Source organism: Drosophila sechellia, chromosome 3L, assembly GCF_004382195.2.
Source record: "Drosophila sechellia strain sech25 chromosome 3L, ASM438219v1, whole genome shotgun sequence".
NCBI lineage: Eukaryota > Metazoa > Arthropoda > Insecta > Diptera > Drosophilidae > Drosophila > Drosophila sechellia.
In genome coordinates this window covers 2,067,842-2,088,709 of record NC_045951.1, presented here as the reverse complement: position 1 = coordinate 2,088,709, position 20,868 = coordinate 2,067,842, and the positions used below count along the sequence as shown (strand labels likewise).

General features: G+C 42.1%; 1 protein-coding gene across 6 annotated transcripts in view; it reads left to right on the top strand.

Moving 5' to 3' along the window:
- Positions 1–20,868, top strand: part of LOC6610444 (titin) — a 79,013-nt gene that overhangs the window by 45,584 nt on the left and 12,561 nt on the right. For 3 of the 6 annotated variants that reach the window (XM_032719299.1, XM_032719298.1, XM_032719301.1), the window contains 2 exons: positions 10,787–11,011; positions 11,580–20,459. The exons of 1 other annotated variant lie outside the window; for it this stretch is intronic. In XM_032719299.1, coding sequence (XP_032575190.1) covers positions 10,787–11,011; positions 11,580–20,459 — 9,105 coding nt within the window. Of the gene's footprint in view, positions 1–3,720; positions 4,147–6,267; positions 10,574–10,786; positions 11,012–11,579; positions 20,460–20,868 lie in introns of all 6 variants that reach the window. 2 more of the 6 variants (XM_032719304.1, XM_032719302.1) reach the window with 2 other exon arrangements.

Below are 20,868 nucleotides of genomic sequence, written 5' to 3'. Positions count from 1 at the left end.
GAAATTCAAGAGCTTCCAGAGGAGATTCGCGTCGTCGAAACCATAACGGAAGATGGCAAGCCTAAGAAGAAGAAGATCCGTACTCGCGTTATTAAGAAGGTCAAGGGAGAAAAGCAAGAAGTCACTAAGATTGAAACCGTCGAGGAGGACGACAAGCAACCCGAAACAACGGTCACTGTTGAAGAACTTCCGTTTGAAGAAGAGAAACCTGAGGAAATTCAAGAGCTTCCAGAGGAGGTACGCGTGGTCGAAACCATAACGGAAGAGGGCAAGCCTAAGAAGAAGAAGATCCGTACTCGCGTTATTAAGAAGGTCAAGGGTGACAAGCAAGAAGTCACCAAGATTGAAACCGTCGAGGAGGACGACAAGCAACCTGAAACAACGGTTACTGTTGAAGAACTTCCGTTTGAAGAAGAGAAACCTGAGGAAATTCAAGAGCTTCCAGAGGAGGTTCGCGTGGTCGAAACCATAACAGAAGATGGCAAGCCTAAGAAGAAGAAGATCCGTACTCGCGTTATTAAGAAGGTCAAGGGTGACAAGCAAGAAGTCACCAAGATTGAAACCGTCGAGGAGGACGACAAGCAACCTGAAACAACGGTTACTGTTAAAGAACTTCCGTTTGAAGAAGAGAAACCTGAGGAAATTCAAGAGCTTCCAGAGGAGGTTCGCGTGGTCGAAACCATAACAGAAGATGGCAAGCCTAAGAAGAAGAAGATCCGTACTCGCGTTATTAAGAAGGTCAAGGGTGACAAGCAAGAAGTCACAAAGATTGAAACCGTCGAGGAGGACGACAAGCAACCTGAAACAACGGTCACTGTTGAAGAACTTCCGTTTGAAGAAGAGAAGCCTGAGGAAATTCAAGAGATTCCCGAGGAGATTCGCGTCGTCGAAACCATAACGGAAGATGGCAAGCCTACGAAGAAGAAGATCCGTACTCGCGTTATTAAGAAGGTCAAGGGTGACAAGCAAGAAGTCACCAAGATTGAAACCGTCGAGGAGGACGACAAGCAACCCGAAACAACGGTTACTGTTGAAGAACTTCCGTTTAAAGAAGAGAAACCTGAGGAAATTCAAGAGCTTCCAGAGGAGGTTCGCGTGGTCGAAACAGTAGCGGAAGATGGAAAGCCTAAGAAGAAGAAGATCCGTACTCGCGTTATTAAGAAGGTCAAGGGTGACAAGCAAGAAGTCACTAAGATTGAAACCGTCGAGGAGGACGACAAGCAACCCGAAACAACGGTCACTGTTGAAGAACTTCCGTTTGAAGAAGAGAAACCTGAGGAAATTCAAGAGCTTCCAGAGGAGGTACGCGTGGTCGAAACCATAACGGAAGAGGGCAAGCCTAAGAAGAAGAAGATCCGTACTCGCGTTATTAAGAAGGTCAAGGGTGACAAGCAAGAAATCACCAAGATTGAAACCGTCGAGGAGGACGACAAGCAACCCGAAACAACGGTTACTGTTGAAGAACTTCCGTTTAAAGAAGAGAAACCTGAGGAAATTCAAGAGCTTCCAGAGGAGGTTCGCGTGGTCGAAACAGTAGCGGAAGATGGAAAGCCTAAGAAGAAGAAGATCCGTACTCGCGTTATTAAGAAGGTCAAGGGTGACAAGCAAGAAGTCACCAAGATTGAAACCGTCGAGGAGGACCTCAAACAACCTGAAACAACGGTTACTGTTGAAGAACTTCCGTTTGAAGAAGAGAAACCTGAGGAAATTCAAGAGCTTCCAGAGGAGGTTCGCGTGGTCGAAACCATAACAGAAGATGGCAAGCCTAAGAAGAAGAAGATCCGTACTCGCGTTATTAAGAAGGTCAAGGGTGACAAGCAAGAAGTCACAAAGATTGAAACCGTCGAGGAGGACGACAAGCAACCTGAAACAACGGTCACTGTTGAAGAACTTCCGTTTGAAGAAGAGAAGCCTGAGGAAATTCAAGAGATTCCCGAGGAGATTCGCGTCGTCGAAACCATAACGGAAGATGGCAAGCCTACGAAGAAGAAGATCCGTACTCGCGTTATTAAGAAGGTCAAGGGTGACAAGCAAGAAGTCACCAAGATTGAAACCGTCGAGGAGGACGACAAGCAACCTGAAACAACGGTTACTGTTGAAGAACTTCCGTTTGAAGAAGAGAAACCTGAGGAAATTCAAGAGCTTCCAGAGGAGGTTCGCGTGGTCGAAACCATAACAGAAGATGGCAAGCCTAAGAAGAAGAAGATCCGTACTCGCGTTATTAAGAAGGTCAAGGGTGACAAGCAAGAAGTCACCAAGATTGAAACCGTCGAGGAGGACGACAAGCAACCTGAAACAACGGTTACTGTTAAAGAACTTCCGTTTGAAGAAGAGAAACCTGAGGAAATTCAAGAGCTTCCAGAGGAGGTTCGCGTGGTCGAAACCATAACAGAAGATGGCAAGCCTAAGAAGAAGAAGATCCGTTCTCGCGTTATTAAGAAGGTCAAGGGTGACAAGCAAGAAGTCACAAAGATTGAAACCGTCGAGGAGGACGACAAGCAACCCGAAACAACGGTCACCGTGGAGGAGCTTCCGTATGAAGAAGAGAAACCTGAGGAAATTCAAGAGCTTCCAGAGGAGATTCGCGTCGTCGACACCATAACGGAAGATGGCAAGCCTAAGAAGAAGAAGATCCGTACTCGCGTTATTAAGAAGGTCAAGGGTGAAAAGCAAGAAATCACTAAGATTGAAACCGTCGAGGAGGACGACAAGCAACCCGAAACAACGGTTACTGTTGAAGAACTTCCGTTTAAAGAAGAGAAACCTGAGGAAATTCAAGAGCTTCCAGAGGAGATTCGCGTCGTCGACACCATAACGGAAGATGGCAAGCCTACGAAGAAGAAGATCCGTACTCGCGTTATTAAGAAGGTCAAGGGTGACAAGCAAGAAGTCACTAAGATTGAAACCGTCGAGGAGGACGACGAGCAACCCGAAACAACGGTTACTGTTGAAGAACTTCCGTTTGAAGAAGAAAAACCTGAGGAAATTCAAGAGCTTCCAGAGGAGATTCGTGTGGTCGAAACCATAACGGAAGATGGCAAGCCTAAGAAGAAGAAGATCCGTACTCGCCTTATTAAGAAGGTCAAGGGTGACAAGCACGAAGTCACGAAGATTGAAACCGTCGAGGAGGACGACAGGCAACCCAAAACAACGGTTACTGTTGAAGAACTTCCGTTTGAAGAAGAGAAACCTGAGGAAATTCAAGAGCTTCCAGAGGAGATTCGTGTGGTCGAAACCATAACGGAAGATGGCAAGCCTAAGAAGAAGAAGATCCGTACTCGCGTTATAAAGAAGGTCAAGGGTGACAAGCAAGAAGTCACCAAGATTGAAACCGTCGAGGAGGACGATAGGCAACCCGAAACAACGGTTACTGTTGAAGAACTTCCGTTTGAAGAAGAGAAACCTGAGGAAATTCAAGAGCTTCCAGAGGAGGTTCGCGTGGTCGAAACCATAACGGAAGATGGCAAGCCTAAGAAGAAGAAGATCCGTACTCGCGTTATTAAGAAGGTCAAGGGTGACAAGCAAGAAGTCACCAAGATTGAAACCGTCGAGGAGGACGACAAGCAACCTGAAACAACGGTTACTGTTGAAGAACTTCCGTTTGAACAAGAGAAACCTAAGGAAATTCAAGAGCTTCCAGAGGAGATTCGTGTGGTCGAAACCATAACAGAAGATGGCAAGCCTAAGAAGAAGAAGATCCGTACTCGCGTTATTAAGAAGGTCAAGGGTGACAAGCAAGAAGTCACCAAGATTGAAACCGTCGAGGAGGACGACAAGCAACCCGAAACAACGGTTACTGTTGAAGAACTTCCGTTTGAAGAAGAGAAACCTGAGGAAATTCAAGAGCTTCCAGAGGAGATTCGCGTGGTCGAAACCATAACGGAAGATGGCAAGCCTAAGAAGAAGAAGATCCGTACTCGCGTTATTAAGAAGGTCAAGGGTGACAAGCAAGAAGTCACTAAGATTGAAACCGTCGAGGAGGACGACAAGCAACCCGAAACAACGGTCACCGTGGAGGAGCTTCCGTATGAAGAAGAGAAACCTGAGGAAATTCAAGAGCTTCCAGAGGAGGTTCGGGTGGTCGAAACCATAACGGAAGATGGCAAGCCTAAGAAGAAGAAGATCCGTACTCGCGTTATTAAGAAGGTCAAGGGTGACAAGCAAGAAGTCACCAAGATTGAAACCGTCGAGGAGGACGACAAGCAACCTGAAACAACGGTTACTGTTGAAGAACTTTCGTTTGAACAAGAGAAACCTGAGGAAATTCAAGAGCTTCCAGAGGAGGTTCGCGTGGTCGAAACAGTAACAGAAGATGGCAAGCCTAAGAAGAAGAAGATCCGTACTCGCGTTATTATGAAGGTCAAGGGTGACAAGAAAGAAGTCACCAAGATTGAAACCGTCGAGGAGGACGACAAGCAACCTGAAACTGTTGAAGAACTTCCGTTTGAAGAAGAGAAGCCTGAGGAAATTCAAGAGATTCCCGAGGAGATTCGCGTCGTCGAAACCATAACGGAAGATGGCAAGCCTACGAAGAAGAAGATCCGTACTCGCGTTATTAAGAAGGTCAAACGTGACAAGCAAGAAGTCACCAAGATTGAAACCGTCGAGGAGGACGACAAGCAACCTGAAACAACGGTTACTGTTGAAGAACTTCCGTTTGAAGAAGAGAAACCTCAGGAAATTCAAGAGCTTACAGAGGAGGTTCGCGTGGTCGAAACCGTAACGGAAGATGGCAAGCCTACGAAGAAGAAGATCCGTACTCGCGTTATTAAGAAGGTCAAGGGTGACAAGCAAGAAGTCACCAAGATTGAAACCGTAGAGGAGGACGATAAGCAACCTGAAACAACGGTTACTGTTGAAGAACTTCCGTTTGAAGAAGAGAAACCTGAGGAAATTCAAGAGCTTCCAGAGGAGGTTCGCGTAGTCGAAACCATAACGGAAGATGGCAAGCCTAAGAAGAAGAAGATCCGTACTCGCGTTATTAAGAAGGTCAAGGGTGACAAGCAAGAAGTCACAAAGATTGAAACCGTCGAGGAGGACGACAAGCAACCTGAAACAACGGTCACTGTTGAAGAAGTTCCGTTTGAAGAAGAGAAGCCTGAGGAAATTCAAGAGATTCCCGAGGAGATTCGCGTCGTCGAAACCATAACGGAAGATGGCAAGCCTACGAAGAAGAAGATCCGTACTCGCGTTATTAAGAAGGTCAAGGGTGACAAGCAAGAAGTCACCAAGATTGAAACCGTCGAGGAGGACTATAAGCACCCTGAAACAACGGTCACTGTTGAAGAACTTCCGTTTGAAGAAGAGAAGCCTGAGGAAATTCAAGAGATTCCCGAGGAGACTCGCGTCGTCGAAACCATAACGGAAGATGGCAAGCCTACGAAGAAGAAGATCCGTACTCGCGTTATTAAGAAGGTCAAGGGTGACAAGCAAGAAGTCACTACGATTGAAACCGTCGAGGAGGACGACAAGCAACCCGAAACAACGGTCACCGTGGAGGAGCTTCCGTATGAAGAAGAGAAACCTGAGGAAATTCAAGAGCTTCCAGAGCAGATTCGTGTGGTCGAAACCATAACGGAAGATGGCAAGCCTACGAAGAAGAAGATCCGTACTCGCGTTATTAAGAAGGTCAAGGGTGACAAGCAAGAAGTCACCAAGATTGAAACCGTCGAGGAGGACGACAAGCAACCCGAAACAACGGTTACTGTTGAAGAACTTCCATTTGAAGAAGAGAAACCTGAGGAAATTCAAGAGCTTCCAGAGGAGGTTCGGGTGGTCGAAAACATAACGGAAGATGGCAAGCCTACGAAGAAGAAGATCCGTACTCGCGTTATTAAGAAGGTCAAGGGTGACAAGCAAGAAGTCACTAAGATTGAAACCGTCGAGGAGGACGACAAGCAACCCGAAACAACGGTTACTGTTGAAGAACTTCCATTTGAAGAAGAGAAACCTGAGGAAATTCAAGAGCTTCCAGAGGAGGTTCGGGTGGTCGAAAACATAACGGAAGATGGCAAGCCTACGAAGAAGAAGATCCGTACTCGCGTTATTAAGAAGGTCAAGGGTGACAAGCAAGAAGTCACCAAGATTGAAACCGTCGAGGAGGACGACAAGCAACCCGAAACAACGGTTACTGTTGAAGAACTTCCATTTGAAGAAGAGAAACCTGAGGAAATTCAAGAGCTTCCAGAGGAGGTTCGGGTGGTCGAAAACATAACGGAAGATGGCAAGCCTACGAAGAAGAAGATCCGTACTCGCGTTATTAAGAAGGTCAAGGGTGACAAGCAAGAAGTCACTAAGATTGAAACCGTCGAGGAGGACGACAAGCAACCCGAAACAACGGTCACAGTGGAGGAGCTTCCGTATGAAGAAGAGAAACCTGAGGAAATTCAAGAGCTTCCAGAGGAGGTTCGGGTGGTCGAAACCATAACGGAAGATGGCAAGCCTAAGAAGAAGAAGATCCGTACTCGCGTTATTAAGAAGGTCAAGGGTGACAAGCAAGAAGTCACAAAGATTGAAACCGTCGAGGAGGACGACAAGCAACCCGAAACAACGGTCACCGTGGAGGAGCTTCCGTATGAAGAAGAGAAACCTGAGGAAATTCAAGAGCTTCCAGAGGAGATTCGTGTGGTCGAAACCATAACGGAAGATGGCAAGCCTAAGAAGAAGAAGATCCGTACTCGCGTTATTAAGAAGGTCAAGGGTGACAAGCAAGAAGTAACAAAAATTGAAACCGTCGAGGAGGACGACAAGCAACCTGAAACAACGGTTACGGTTGAAGAACTTCCGTTTGAAGAAGAGAAACCTGAGGAAATTAAAGAGATTCCCGAGGAGATTCGGGTGGTCGAAACCATAACGGAAGATGGCAAGCCTAAGAAGAAGAAGATCCGTACTCGCGTTATTAAGAAGGTCAAGGGTGACAAGCAAGAAGTCACTAAGATTGAAACCGTCGAGGAGGACGACGAGCAACCCGAAACAACGGTCACCGTGGAGGAGCTTCCGTATGAAGAAGAGAAACCTGAGGAAATTCAAGAGCTTCCAGAGGAGATTCGTGTGGTCGAAACCATAACGGAAGATGGCAAGCCTAAGAAGAAGAAGATCCGTACTCGCGTTATTAAGAAGGTCAAGGGTGACAAGCAAGAAGTAACAAAAATTGAAACCGTCGAGGAGGACGACAAGCAACCTGAAACAACGGTTACTGTTGAAGAACTTCCGTTTGAAGAAGAGAAAGCTGAGGAAATTCAAGAGCTTCCAGAGGAGATTCGCGTGGTCGAAACCATAACGGAAGATGGCAAGCCTAAGAAGAAGAAGATCCGTACTCGCGTTATTAAGAAGGTCAAGGGTGACAAGCAAGAAGTCACTAAGATTGAAACCGTCGAGGAGGACAACAAGCAACCCGAAACAACGGTCACCGTGGAGGAGCTTCCGTATGAAGAAGAGAAACCTGAGGAAATTCAAGAGCTTCCAGAGGAGATTCGTGTGGTCGAAACCATAACGGAAGATGGCAAGCCTAAGAAGAAGAAGATCCGTACGCGCGTTATTAAGAAGGTCAAGGGTGACAAGCAAGAAGTAACAAAAATTGAAACCGTCGAGGAGGACGACAAGCAACCTGAAACAACGGTTACTGTTGAAGAACTTCCGTTTGAAGAAGAGAAACCTGAGGAAATTCAAGAGCTTCCAGAGGAGGTTCGGGTGGTCGAAACCATAACGGAAGATGGCAAGCCTAAGAAGAAGAAGATCCGTACTCGCGTTATTAAGAAGGTCAAGGGTGACAAGCAAGAAGTCACTAAGATTGAAACCGTCGAGGAGGACGACAAGCAACCCGAAACAACGGTCACCGTGGAGGAGCTTCCGTATGAAGAAGAGAAACCTGAGGAAATTCAAGAGCTTCCAGAGGAGATTCGTGTGGTCGAAACCATAACGGAAGATGGCAAGCCTAAGAAGAAGAAGATCCGTACTCGCGTTATTAAGAAGGTCAAGGGTGACAAGCAAGAAGTAACAAAAATTGAAACCGTCGAGGAGGACGACAAGCAACCCGAAACAACGGTCACCGTGGAGGAGCTTCCGTATGAAGAAGAGAAACCTGAGGAAATTCAAGAGCTTCCAGAGGAGGTTCGGGTGGTCGAAACCATAACGGAAGATGGCAAGCCTAAGAAGAAGAAGATCCGTACTCGCGTTATTAAGAAGGTCAAGGGTGACAAGCAAGAAGTCACTAAGATTGAAACCGTCGAGGAGGACGACAAGCAACCCGAAACAACGGTCACCGTGGAGGAGCTTCCGTATGAAGAAGAGAAACCTGAGGAAATTCAAGAGCTTCCAGAGGAGATTCGTGTGGTCGAAACCATAACGGAAGATGGCAAGCCTAAGAAGAAGAAGATCCGTACGCGCGTTATTAAGAAGGTCAAGGGTGACAAGCAAGAAGTAACAAAAATTGAAACCGTCGAGGAGGACGACAAGCAACCTAAAACAACGGTTACTGTTGAAGAACTTCCGTTTGAAGAAGAGAAACCTGAGGAAATTCAAGAGCTTCCAGAGGAGGTTCGCGTGGTCGAAACCATAACAGAAGATGGCAAGCCTAAGAAGAAGAAGATCCGTTCTCGCGTTATTAAGAAGGTCAAGGGTGACAAGCAAGAAGTAACAAAAATTGAAACCGTAGAGGAGGACGACAAGCAACCCGAAACAACGGTCACCGTGGAGGAGCTTCCGTATGAAGAAGAGAAACCTGAGGAAATTCAAGAGCTTCCAGAGGAGGTTCGGGTGGTCGAAACCATAACGGAAGATGGCAAGCCTAAGAAGAAGAAGATCCGTACTCGCGTTATTAAGAAGGTCAAGGGTGACAAGCAAGAAGTCACTAAGATTGAAACCGTCGAGGAGGACGACAAGCAACCCGAAACAACGGTCACCGTGGAGGAGCTTCCGTATGAAGAAGAGAAACCTGAGGAAATTCAAGAGCTTCCAGAGGAGGTTCGGGTGGTCGAAACCATAACGGAAGATGGCAAGCCTAAGAAGAAGAAGATCCGTACTCGCGTTATTAAGAAGGTCAAGGGTGACAAGCAAGAAGTCACCAAGATTGAAACCGTCGAGGAGGACGACAAGCAACCCGAAACAACGGTTACTGTTGAAGAACTTCCGTTTGAAGAAGAGAAACCTGAGGAAATTCAAGAGCTTCCAGAGGAGGTTCGCGTGGTCGAAACCATAACAGAAGATGGCAAGCCTAAGAAGAAGAAGATCCGTTCTCGCGTTATTAAGAAGGTCAAGGGTGACAAGCAAGAAGTAACAAAAATTGAAACCGTAGAGGAGGACGACAAGCAACCCGAAACAACGGTCACCGTGGAGGAGCTTCCGTATGAAGAAGAGATACCTGAGGAAATTCAAGAGCTTCCAGAGGACGTTCGCGTGGTCGAAACCATAACGGAAGATGGCAAGCCTAAGAAGAAGAAGATCCGGACTCGCGTTATTAATAAGGTCAAGGGTGACAAGCAAGAGGTCACCACAATTGAAACCGTCGAGGAAGACGACAAGAAAGCAGAAACAACGGTAACAGTCGAAGAAACTGAATTAAGTGCTCCCAGTGTAGGCAAAGTTCAACTTAAAAAAAGGGTTATCGTTCAAAAACCCGAAGACGCTGTAACGGTATTTGAATTGCCTGAGCGGAAATCAGTTATACTTTCAGAAAAAGAAGATGGAACTCCAACCAAAACTGTTATTAAAACAAGAATCATTAAAAAAATTCAAGGTCCGAACATGGAGGTGACAAAAGTTCAAACCGTTGAGGAGTATGAGAAAACACCACAAACTACAGTATCAGTAGAGAAGTTTAATATCCCATTCCCAGAGCTTCCCGAAGAAAGGCTATCTGAAGTAGTTGTGTTACCTGATGAAGTTATTGAGTCTGAGGCTGTTGATGATGAAGGCCGTTTACAAAAGATCAAAACCAAGAAGCGTATCATGAAAAAACCTGCACTTGATAACACTGAAGAAGTAACTGAAATAGGAATTATTGAGCAAGACAATGCGGAGCCTATATATTCTGTTAAAATACAAGAAAGACCCTTAACGGAATCGAAGCCAGAGGACAGTAAATTAATCGAGCTTCCCGAACATGTGACAGAACTAAAAGTTATTTTGCCCGATGGAAAAAAAAAGAGAAAGACCGTTAAATCCCGAGCTTTCAAAAAGAGCCTAGACGATGATCTTGACGAAGTTACAACTATCCATATAATAGAGGAGGAAGATAAGGAACCACTAACTACAGTAAACATAGAAGTTGTGCCTTCTGATGAGATATCAATTACACCCATACCAATAGAAGAATTACCCGAGGAAACCGTATTTACCGAAGAATTAGACGAAAATAAGAAGCCGAAAAAGAAAACTACCAAAACACGAACATTTAAGAAGCGAGGTCCAGACGACGATGAATATTTCCAAATTCAAACAATTGACGAAGAGGGCAAGGAGCCCATCTCGCTTATTCGAGTTGTTAGCGATGAAAATATTGCTGATATTATTGATATTAGTAAACTTGATGATGAAAAGGTTTTAAAACACAAACAAAAGCCACACAAGCATAAGGGTAAGAACACAAAGAAACACAATTCAAACACTCAATTAGCAAAAACCACTCAAATTGAAGTATACGCAAAAAATCTTTGTTTCTTCGACATTTCAATTCATAATTGTTTTGTTATATATCTGTTATTTTTTAATACTTGAAATAGGCATTCAATAACATATTTTTTTGATCATTTTACAAAACACAAACAAACACAAAAATACCTTAATACAGTGGATAAACCAAAGGCCGATAACACAGAAACGGAACACCCAGTTTACATTACGACATTTAAGTCTGTACAAAACGAAGATGGAGAAACAACCATACAAACTGAAAACAAGCGAATTTCTCAGGAGGAAGGCATCGTTGTTGAGGAAGTCCTCAGCGATACAGAACTCATTCCAGAAGACAAAACACAATTACACCTCGAAATAACCGAAGTCAGCGAACCAACAGGTGATTTTTTCTTTATAAACACGTATTTAATATGTATACATGCACAAAAAATTGTAGGTAACTTTCAACGTTTAAAAAATGTGAGGTTGAAAAAATTTATCAGGCTAGGATTTATAGGCATATATTTCATAACAAATCTGCACACATGAAAACATGATCGATATTTTGTCAAATTTATATCTACTAACTTATCTAATGTACGTGGGACATTAATTTAAAACTATATACCGTTAAGTGTGATACGTACATGGGTTAAACTTTTATAAACTAAACATAATTTGCAAAAAGAAAGCGAAAAGTTTGACTTTTCTTTTAAGTGGTTAAACACTAATTTTCGACCATATAAACTATCAAAGTATTTTGTAAATATTTTTTATAATGTGGTTTAGTTTTATAAAAGCGTAACCCGCAATTAAATAAAATCAGTTTTCTAACCAACTCATCTCTAAGCGCAAAACTTTGTTCCCCATACAAAGTTTGTGTGTTGTAAAGCATTATACAAAATGCAAATATAAATTTAAAAATTAGTTTAGTGCTAACACAAAACACATAATTTTTTCTTAAACAGACCAATACTACAAAGAGTACACTATCACTGAACCTGAAGAGGCAAGTGCAGACGCCTTACAAAAACCAACTAAAGACAAAACACCAAAACAGAAAAAGACACTAGAAACTCCAATTGAGGAAGCTGACGAGACTGTTATTGTTCATGAGGGTACAGGGGAACAAACTGACAAGATAGCTATGAAACGAAAACCAAAAAAGGTTCAGGGTAACGTTCAGGTAGATGCTGTCGATGAAAAACCAATTGAAAAGAAGGAAAAGGCAAAGAAAAAGAAAGTGGTTAAGACAAAACGGGATGAAATGGATGACTACATACAATTTCTCATACACCAAGAAATCCCAAAGACTGTTCTACAACCGTACCAACGCACCGAAATGGAACTTCCACAGAGGGCACGTCGTGACTCTTCTTTTAAGCAACCACTCAAGCTTACTCCAATGAAAATTGAGAAAGTTGAGTTCAAAAAGCCCAAAATGGTTGAAATCAGTTCGGTGGTAGAGTTCCCACAAATGCTTAAACTTAAAGCCCCTAAACAACGTCCTCAGGAAGAGAAAAAGACGAAGAATGAAGCTTCATTTAAAAACAAAAAGTTGAAGAGCTGGATAAGATTTGTACCGTATGCACCGTACTGTTTCCCGTATGTAGTTACCGAATTAGAAACTAATCGCGAAGTAGGGGAACTTTCACGAAATGTTGAGGAAGCGGAAGAGATATTGAAATTGCGCCCAAGGAAATTTAGGCATCCGAAGCCCGAAAAGGCTGAGCTTGAAGAAGCCGATCTAGGTACATATGAATCTGATCATTCCGAAAAATTGAACAAGGAGCTATTACACCCGAAATACAAACGAGCCAAAAAGCAAAAGAGCGAAACTCCGGATGAATCAAGGAAACTTAAGTTTGGAAAGGGCAAAGTTCCACAAAATGAGGAAGCTTCTGAGGAAGTCAATTTGAAGCCAGTAAAGCTTGATAACGCAGAGATTGAAGACGGTGAAAAGCCAGTAAAGACACAGGAAGAGGAAGTTGTCAAGAAGAAGAAGTCCAAAAAGAGTTCCAAGCCTCAGGAAGGACTTCAATTTGAGCCCATTGAATTTGAAGAGATGGAAAGAACCTCTGATATCCGAGAAGAATCCGACACATCTGTGTCTGTAGATACTTCCACGCAGGAGAAGCCTATATATAAAAAGAAAAAGAAGGTGACACCTAGTCCACAGAAAAACCAGTACGAAATATTACCGGGGCAACCTAGGGAATTTGAAGAAACCCCAGAAGATAACCTTAATCTGCGCAAACGCCAAGGTGAAAGGCCTGATGACAATATGGCAGATACCAAACTAAAACCATTTTATAAGTTCGAAGTGCTTGATCTGGAACCCGAAGGCGCCCAAACTGAAACAGTACCTTTAAGTGAAACAATAGCAAAGGAACCCAAGAAAAAGCGAAAGATTAAGGTTAAGACGGAACAAGAAGATAACACAATTGAAATCGTACCACTTTCTCCTGTGGATAACGATGAACAAATCTTTGAAATTACAGTCACAAGCTCAGAAATTCTTCAAGATGACGCAAAAGCGAACACAATTTCTAAGAAAAAGGTAAAGCGAATGAATAAGCAGGAATTGGATGATTTTGTCACACAGTTACAGGAGGAACCAAATCAGGAGGTCTATGAGACTACCATGTCAGATTTCTATGAGGTAAAACTGACCGAATTGCCGTCAGAGATGGACAATGATAAGCCTAAAAAGCGTATTTTAAGACATGAAAAGGGCGACGAAGTCCAGGTTCTGGAAATTGTCGAAGGCGTGGTGGCCCCCGGTGTAGAACCTTTCTATGAAATAACTGTAATATCTAGTGAAAATACCGAAGGAGACAGCGAAGAAATAACAACTGATAAGATAAAAAAGAAATCCAGAAAAATGAAAAAGAATGAGCTCGATGCATATATACAGCAGCTGATCAATGCCGAAATACCAGTAACAGAACTAGAAAAATATGAAAAAATCGATGTAGATGGTAAAGCAAAAAAACCGAAAAAGCTAAAGGCGAAGCCCGAGAAACCAATAATTGATGAAGGCGAAACTCTTCAAGTTGGAGTCACAGAGCATGAGCCAACCAAAAAAATAAAAACCAAAAAACCGGTGGAAAAGAAATCTGTAATAGAAAAAGAAATGTATGAACACGAAGCAGTTCCAGAATACGATGAGTACCTCATCAACAAGACTGAGTCGGAACGTCCTCAAGAAAAAATCATTGAAGAAACGGAAAAAGATATCGTGCCGGTAGTGGATAAGGTCTTGGCAGATTTAAGTGATTGCCTACCTTTTGTGGTAGTTGAAGAAGACTACAAGAATATGCCATTGGCCAATGATGTAATCGCCTTAGAAGATGAGAAAATAATAAGGAAACGAAAGGTCAGAGCTAAAAAGGACTCGAAACAGTACGAAATAGAAATAATTGAAACCGAGAAACCTGGAGACCTGCCTGATGAAGCAAGGGTCATAGTTATAACCACAGAAGTTTCTGGTGATACAATCGACGGACCTGCTCCTTCTACTATTGAAGCACCGAAAAAATCTGTCAGAAAGGTGAAGAAAGAAAAACTAAAGGAGTTCATTGTCAATGTAGTTGAGGAAGCTCCATTAGATCACTTCTCTGATATATATGAAGATGTTCGAAGACCTCCTGTCAGAGAAAGCTCGGAGAAAGAGGATATCGGTTCATTTACAACTACGGTGGTTGAGGACGAAATAGTAGAGCCTGTTCTATCCGAAAAAATAAAATCCGTGGACGATGTTCTCGTTCCAAAAGATAAGAAAAAGAAAACTGATAATCAGAAAAAGATAAAAATATCTGAATTTGAACCTACTCCAACCTCAGAAGACTCAACTATCGAGGAATATTCTTCAAAGCTTTCAGAACATGATGAAAATCTCCAAGCCGATGAATATTTGGTAGACGTGAAAGATAGTTTGCCAAAATCCAAAAAGAAATCTACAAAGAAGCAAAAGGAGGAATCTCTCCCTGGCCCTATATCGCTTTATACCATTCGTATTGAGGAGTCAACACCGGAACCTATCACTGAAAAAATATATGAAGACGGGAAGGAAATTGTACGCGTCACTAACAAGAGAAAAATCAAAAAGAAAGCGGGGCCGAGGGAATACTTAATCGAAGTTACTGAAACATATGAAGATAACAATCCAGAAGCAGATATTGTCATTCGAACCATTGAGACAACACCATCCATTGATTCGAAGCCTCAGGAGGACCACAAGATACAAATCGTACAGGAAAAGAAGCCGAAGACCGAAAGCTTGGACAATTATATTCAAAAACTGATAGATCAAGAAATTCCTCAGCTAGATCATAAAGAATTTAAGGCTACTGTACTAGAGACCTCTCCAGAGTCTAAAAAGGCAAGGAAAATCAAGAAACATCACAAAAAAACTACCGAGGTTGTCGACGGCATTCCGATTACTGTAATTGAGGTAACAATACAAGAGAGCGAGCCTGATGAAGATGACTTTAAGCCAGATGCATTCACTCTAGAGGAAATTGATAATGAGAATGCAGAGGATGCTCCCAAAGATCTTAAAATGAAGGTCTCAGAAGAGAAGCCTAAATCAAAGAAAGAAAAATCGTTAAAGTTTAAAACCGCTGAAGAAGACAAACCTCAACCGGTAATTGAAGATATATCGGAGGATGTGCAGGTTGTACAAATAATTGAAGAAGACGGCACACCAAAACAAGTGGAAATTAAGAAAAAGAAGGTATCCTGCAAACATGGTCCTAAGAAACAAGTCTTTGAAATCATCGAAACAAAAGCTATTGATGAACCTTTGGCTGAAGTTACTGTTGTGGAGATTACAGAAGAAAAGCCTGAAGAAGAAGTCTTAGTAGCTCAAGAAAAGAAATCTATTAAAAAACAAAAGAAACTAAAGCCCGAAGATGTCAATACTTATGTAATTAAAGTCCTTGAAGAGTTAACTGAAGCCACTAAATTCGAAACACTTCCGGGAGATGCAAATGACAGGCCACAACCAGTAATTGAAGATATATCGGAGGATGTGCAAGTTGTACAAATAATTGAACAAGACGGCACACCGAAACAGGTGGAAATTAAGAAAAAGAAGGTTTCCCGCAAGCATGGTCCGAAGGAACAAATCTTTGAGATCATCGAAACAAGACCTAGTGATGAACCGTTAGCTGAAGTAACAATTGTAGAACTAACAGAAGAAGGCTTAAAGAAAGACATTGTTATACCTCAAGAGACGAAAACAGTAAAGAAACCAAAAAAATTGAAGCCTGAAGATATCCAAAGTTATGTCATTAATGTGCTGGAAGAGTTTAATGAGCCTCAATGGCCTGAGAATACCGAAAAACCAATTATTGAGGACCTTGCTGAATCCATTGAAATTGTACCAGTTACTGAAGAAGATGGCATAACCAAGGAAGTTGAGGTTAAGAAGAAAAAGGTTTCTCGCAAACAAGGTACGAAAGAACAAGTATTCGAAATCATCGAGACAAAAACTAGTGATGAACCTTTGGCTGAAGTTACAATCCTCGAGCTCAGTGGTGACAAGTCTCAAGAAGACATTATTCTTCCTAAGGAGAAGAAACCAATCAAGAAAACAATTAAATTGAAGCCTGAAGACGTCGAAAGCTATGTCGTTAATGTTTTAGAAGAGTTTTGTGAGCCACAAAGCTTTGAGAGTCCTAAGCCTACTGATGGAGAGGCACTTGAAACTAGAACAAAAACGAAGACGCCCAAGAAGCCGATTGTGAAGGCACCAGAAAATGTTATCCTTATAGAAGAAATGGCTCCTGAAACGGTCATAGAAAATATTGTAAACGAAATGGGAGAGGAAGTGAAACAAGTTAAGACAACGAAGAAACTTAAGAAAAAGGAAGGCCCTAAAGAGTATATAATTGAAATAAAAGAAACTTATGAAGAAAACAAGCCAGAAGGCGACATTGAAATAACTACTACGGAAATGGTTCCTGAGGGATCTCCTGATGCCTCTGACGATCAACCAGTCATAGTTCTCCAGAAAGTGAAAAAGAAGAAGCCTGTTAAGGACGATCTAGACAAATACATACAACAGTTAATCGAACAGGAAATCACAAAAACTCCTCTAGAAGAATATGAACCAACTGAAATGGAATCAAAGAAGAAGCCCAAGAAGAAGGTCAAGTCTCACCACAAAAAAACCATTGAAGTTATTGATGGGCTGCCAGTAACCATTCACGAGTTCAATGTTGAGGACATAGTTCCAGAACCTGAGGATATGGAAAAACCAAAAACTTTGTTAGACGAAATCAAGGAAATACCACAACTGCCAGACGATTCGTCCGAGTACCTTGTTAACATTTCTGATGAATTTGGTGAAGCTGATAAGCCAATGAAACAGCCTACTGAGGATCAACCTATTAAAAAAGAAAAGCCATTAAAAAAGAAAAAGGACATTGAGAATCCTGTTCCATTGGAAGCATATGATCACACTGTTGAAGTCGTTGCTGAACCTACGCTGGATGGAACACTTAAAGAAGTAACTGTCAAGAAACGAAAAGTATCGCGGAGAAAGGGGTCTAAAGATCACATCTTTGAAATTACGGAAACAACAAGTGAGGATCAGCCCACGGCTGAGGTTACAGTTGTTGAGTTGTCAAGCGACGAGATCTTAGATTCTGAAGAAAAGCCGAAGTATGAAAGAAAGATTGTTAAAAAGCCAAAACAGTTAAAGAAGAATGACGTTGAAGAATATATAATTAATATTATCGAAGAATTTATACAGCCGATTCCAGTTGGCCTAGTTGAAGGTGAAGTAGAAAAGGTCCAGAAGGAAAAAACTAAAAAACCTAAGAAATCTCCAACAACGTACATAGCCACTGAACAAGAAGACAACAATAGCAATTACGATGCGTTGGTTAAGGAAGACTTAGACCAACCGATTGAGTGCGCTTTAGAGAAGCCTTCAAACCCGCTTGAATATACCATCAGTGTAGAAGAAGAAAGCGTCGGTGAAGAACAAAAACAACCAAAGCCCAAGAAGATAAGCAAGCCCAAGTCCATCAAGCAGCCGTCTGTGGATAAAAGCCCAGACTATCTTGTAAGGGTGCTATCTTCAGAAAGCATAATAGGTGAACCAATCCCTGAAGATAATGCCGTAACCGAAGCTGCAGAAGATAAACCCTCTGAAGAACCAATTTTCCAGGTAGAAGAACTCGAAACCGAAGCAGTGGAAAAAGAAGTTACCGACGATAAAGGAGAAACGACGAAGCAAAGTGTAATCAAAAGAAAAATCAAAAAACAAGTTGGCCCCAAGGAAGAAATTATTGAAATTGTAGAAATTAAGACAGGTGACACTCCAGAGTATGAAGTCATTGTAACTACTGAAGAGGTTCAAGAGAAGACCAAGGAAGCTCCAGAGGAGAAAAAAGCGAAAACAGTCCGCAAAGCGAAAAAGATTCCAAAAGACGATCTTCAGGATTATATTCAGAAGCTTATTGAGCAAGATATTCCAAAAACTGAACTGGAAAAATATGAAAAAATAGACTTGGACGAGCCCATAAAAATAAAAAGAAAGCCTATCAAAAAGGTCAAGCCATCTAAGGAGCAACCAAAAGAAGAAACTGAAGAGCCAATGGAGGATAAGCCCGTTGTGAAGATTTCGGAGTTGGAAGTTTCTGAAGTTGGAAGTGACGAACCAAAGCTAACGGTTGCTGTTAAGGAATTTATTCCAGAAAAACCAGAAGAAAAGCCATTCGAAATAGTAGTACTTGAAGAAACGGTAGAAAGCTATCAGGAGCCAGATGAAGAAGGAAAAGTAAAAGAAAAGGTGGTTAGGACTAAAAAGATAAAGCAGAATAGAGGCTCTGTAGAAGTAGTTCATGACATAGTCGAGGAAATCGATACGGATACAAACGAATCTGTAATAACAGTCACGACCACCGTTCCCACGGAGACACCTGATCAGGACCAACCGTCAGTTAAACAAAAACGTACAAAGAAAATTAAGAAAGACGAAGTTGAAGACTTTGTCAAACGAGTTATTGAGGAGGAGGCACCACAGACGGAAGAGCCCGTGGACCTAGTGGTTATCGAGGATGTCGTTCCCAAACCAAGTTCTGAGAAGAGGAAAAAGAAGCCAATAAAAGATAAGCACACTTCCGTTGAGGAAGAAACGCCACACGAGGATGAAGTTCTCTTAATTGAGTCCGTTCCGGAGGACTCTCCCGTTAGTGATGATCTTATAACTGTGGTAGAATCAGTACCAATCGAAGAAGAACCAGAAAAAATAGTTAATCAAATTGAAGATACTAAGAAACCCGAGAAGAAAAAGAAACCAATATCTTCAGCTAAAATTCTAGCGGAAAAGGTGTTAGAAGACACTGTTGAAAAGCCTTTGGAGGCTTTACAAGAGGATTCTGAGCTGGAAAACCCAGATGTTCAGGAATTCTGTGTTTCTATTAAGGAAGAAGAGAAAAAGCATACTCATCCTGAAAAGAAGAAGTCTTCTAAAATAACTGCCGAACAACCAAATCAGCCTTCTACGGAGCAATACGAAATATCAGTAACGCAACAAGAGCTGAAGCCTGAAGAAGAAAAGCCGTTTACAGTTCAGGTAATACAAAGCGAAACAAACGTAGAAGAAACCAAAGATGACACCGGAAAAGTACATAAGCAAGTTACTACAAAACGAATGTTGCGACGACCTGCTGGCGAAGGTGAAATAGAGATTATTGAAGTTGTTAGAGATGATCAGCCTGAGGCAGAAATAACTATTGTGGAGTATGAGCCAGAACCATTGAACCAAGATGAAAAACCCAAAGAACCTAAGAAGAAAACCAGAAAGGTTAAAAAGGATGATATACATGACTACATACAAAAGTTAATTGACTTGGAAACACCAAAGTCGGAGCTTGAAAAGTATGAGAAAATCGAATTCGAACCAATAGTCAAGGATAAGCCAGTCGATAGTCCGATCGACGTTTTGGACGAATCGCCCAAAGAAGTGCCGAAAAAAGATAAAAAGTCAAGGCCTACAAAAGTTCCGAATGAGGAAACTTCTGTTCAGAATCAATATGCAAAGGTCAAAGTTGTCGAGGAAGAAGCTCCCGAGCAACCAGAAATACCAGTCCAAATTCTAGAAGTTAAGCCCGTAGAGGTAGATGTTAAAGAGGTTATAACTGAAGATGGCAAGCCGGTTCATGAAAAGACTACCAAGCGAGTTTTAAAGAAGATGGGGCCCGAGGAACAAACAACTTTCAAGATTACAACAATTGAAAGCGAGGACAACGATTCGGTTACAGTTATTGTTGACGAAGAACCAGAAATAGCTTCCCCACAGTCTATCAAAGAACATCTCGAACAGCCTGAGGAAAAGCTAGCGCCAAAGCCCAAGAAAACGGTAAGAAAGGTTAAAAAGGACGATTTACACGAATACGTAAAGAAACTAATTGAAGAAGAAATTCCAAAGGTTGACCTCGAAAAATATGAAAAGGTAGAAATGCCAGAAAAACCAGATAAACTTGCTGTTTCTGATTCCATTCCGGAAGAATCAAAACCTCAGAAAACCCAACCAATATCAGTACTACCCGACACACCGAAACCTAAGAAAACGAAGACTCCCAAGACTCCAAAGACAGAAGACACAGACCAGCAAGTACCGGACGAACCGACAGAGACCACTGTAGACACTACTGACATACCAGAGCTTACACCAACCCAAACTCCACAGCCCGAGGACACAGCCACTGCACAAATTACACCAAGCGCAAAAGAAGATACATCTACTCAAGATGACACTAAAGATACAATTCAGAAAACAGTTAAACATAAGAAAACAAAACCAGACACACAAAAAAGCGTTGAAACAAGTAAGTCACTAGAAGAGAGTTGTTGGAGCCACCAAATCCTGCTGCAGTACCTTCTGCTCCTTTGTCTGTGTCTTTCGCATTTGTTTATCCCCCTTGAAACACCGTTGATTTCCAATTGTTACGCCTATTCCCACCTATATTTCTCTTCTCTTTTCCGCTGTTTATCTGGGATATCTTAATTTGAGTCCTAATCTTTTTAAGTTAACCAGTTCCAAAAACAATCACTTTACATAATAATATCGTATGCATGTTAAATGTTTTAAACCATTATGTAGCATAAAAGTGTTGTCCTACATTCTCCTTACCATTATGATCTTCACGCGTTAACAGTTGAAACAAATTAAAAGCAACAGAACGAAATTAACATCATTAAATTTTGACATTTATGATTTCACACTAAATACACACT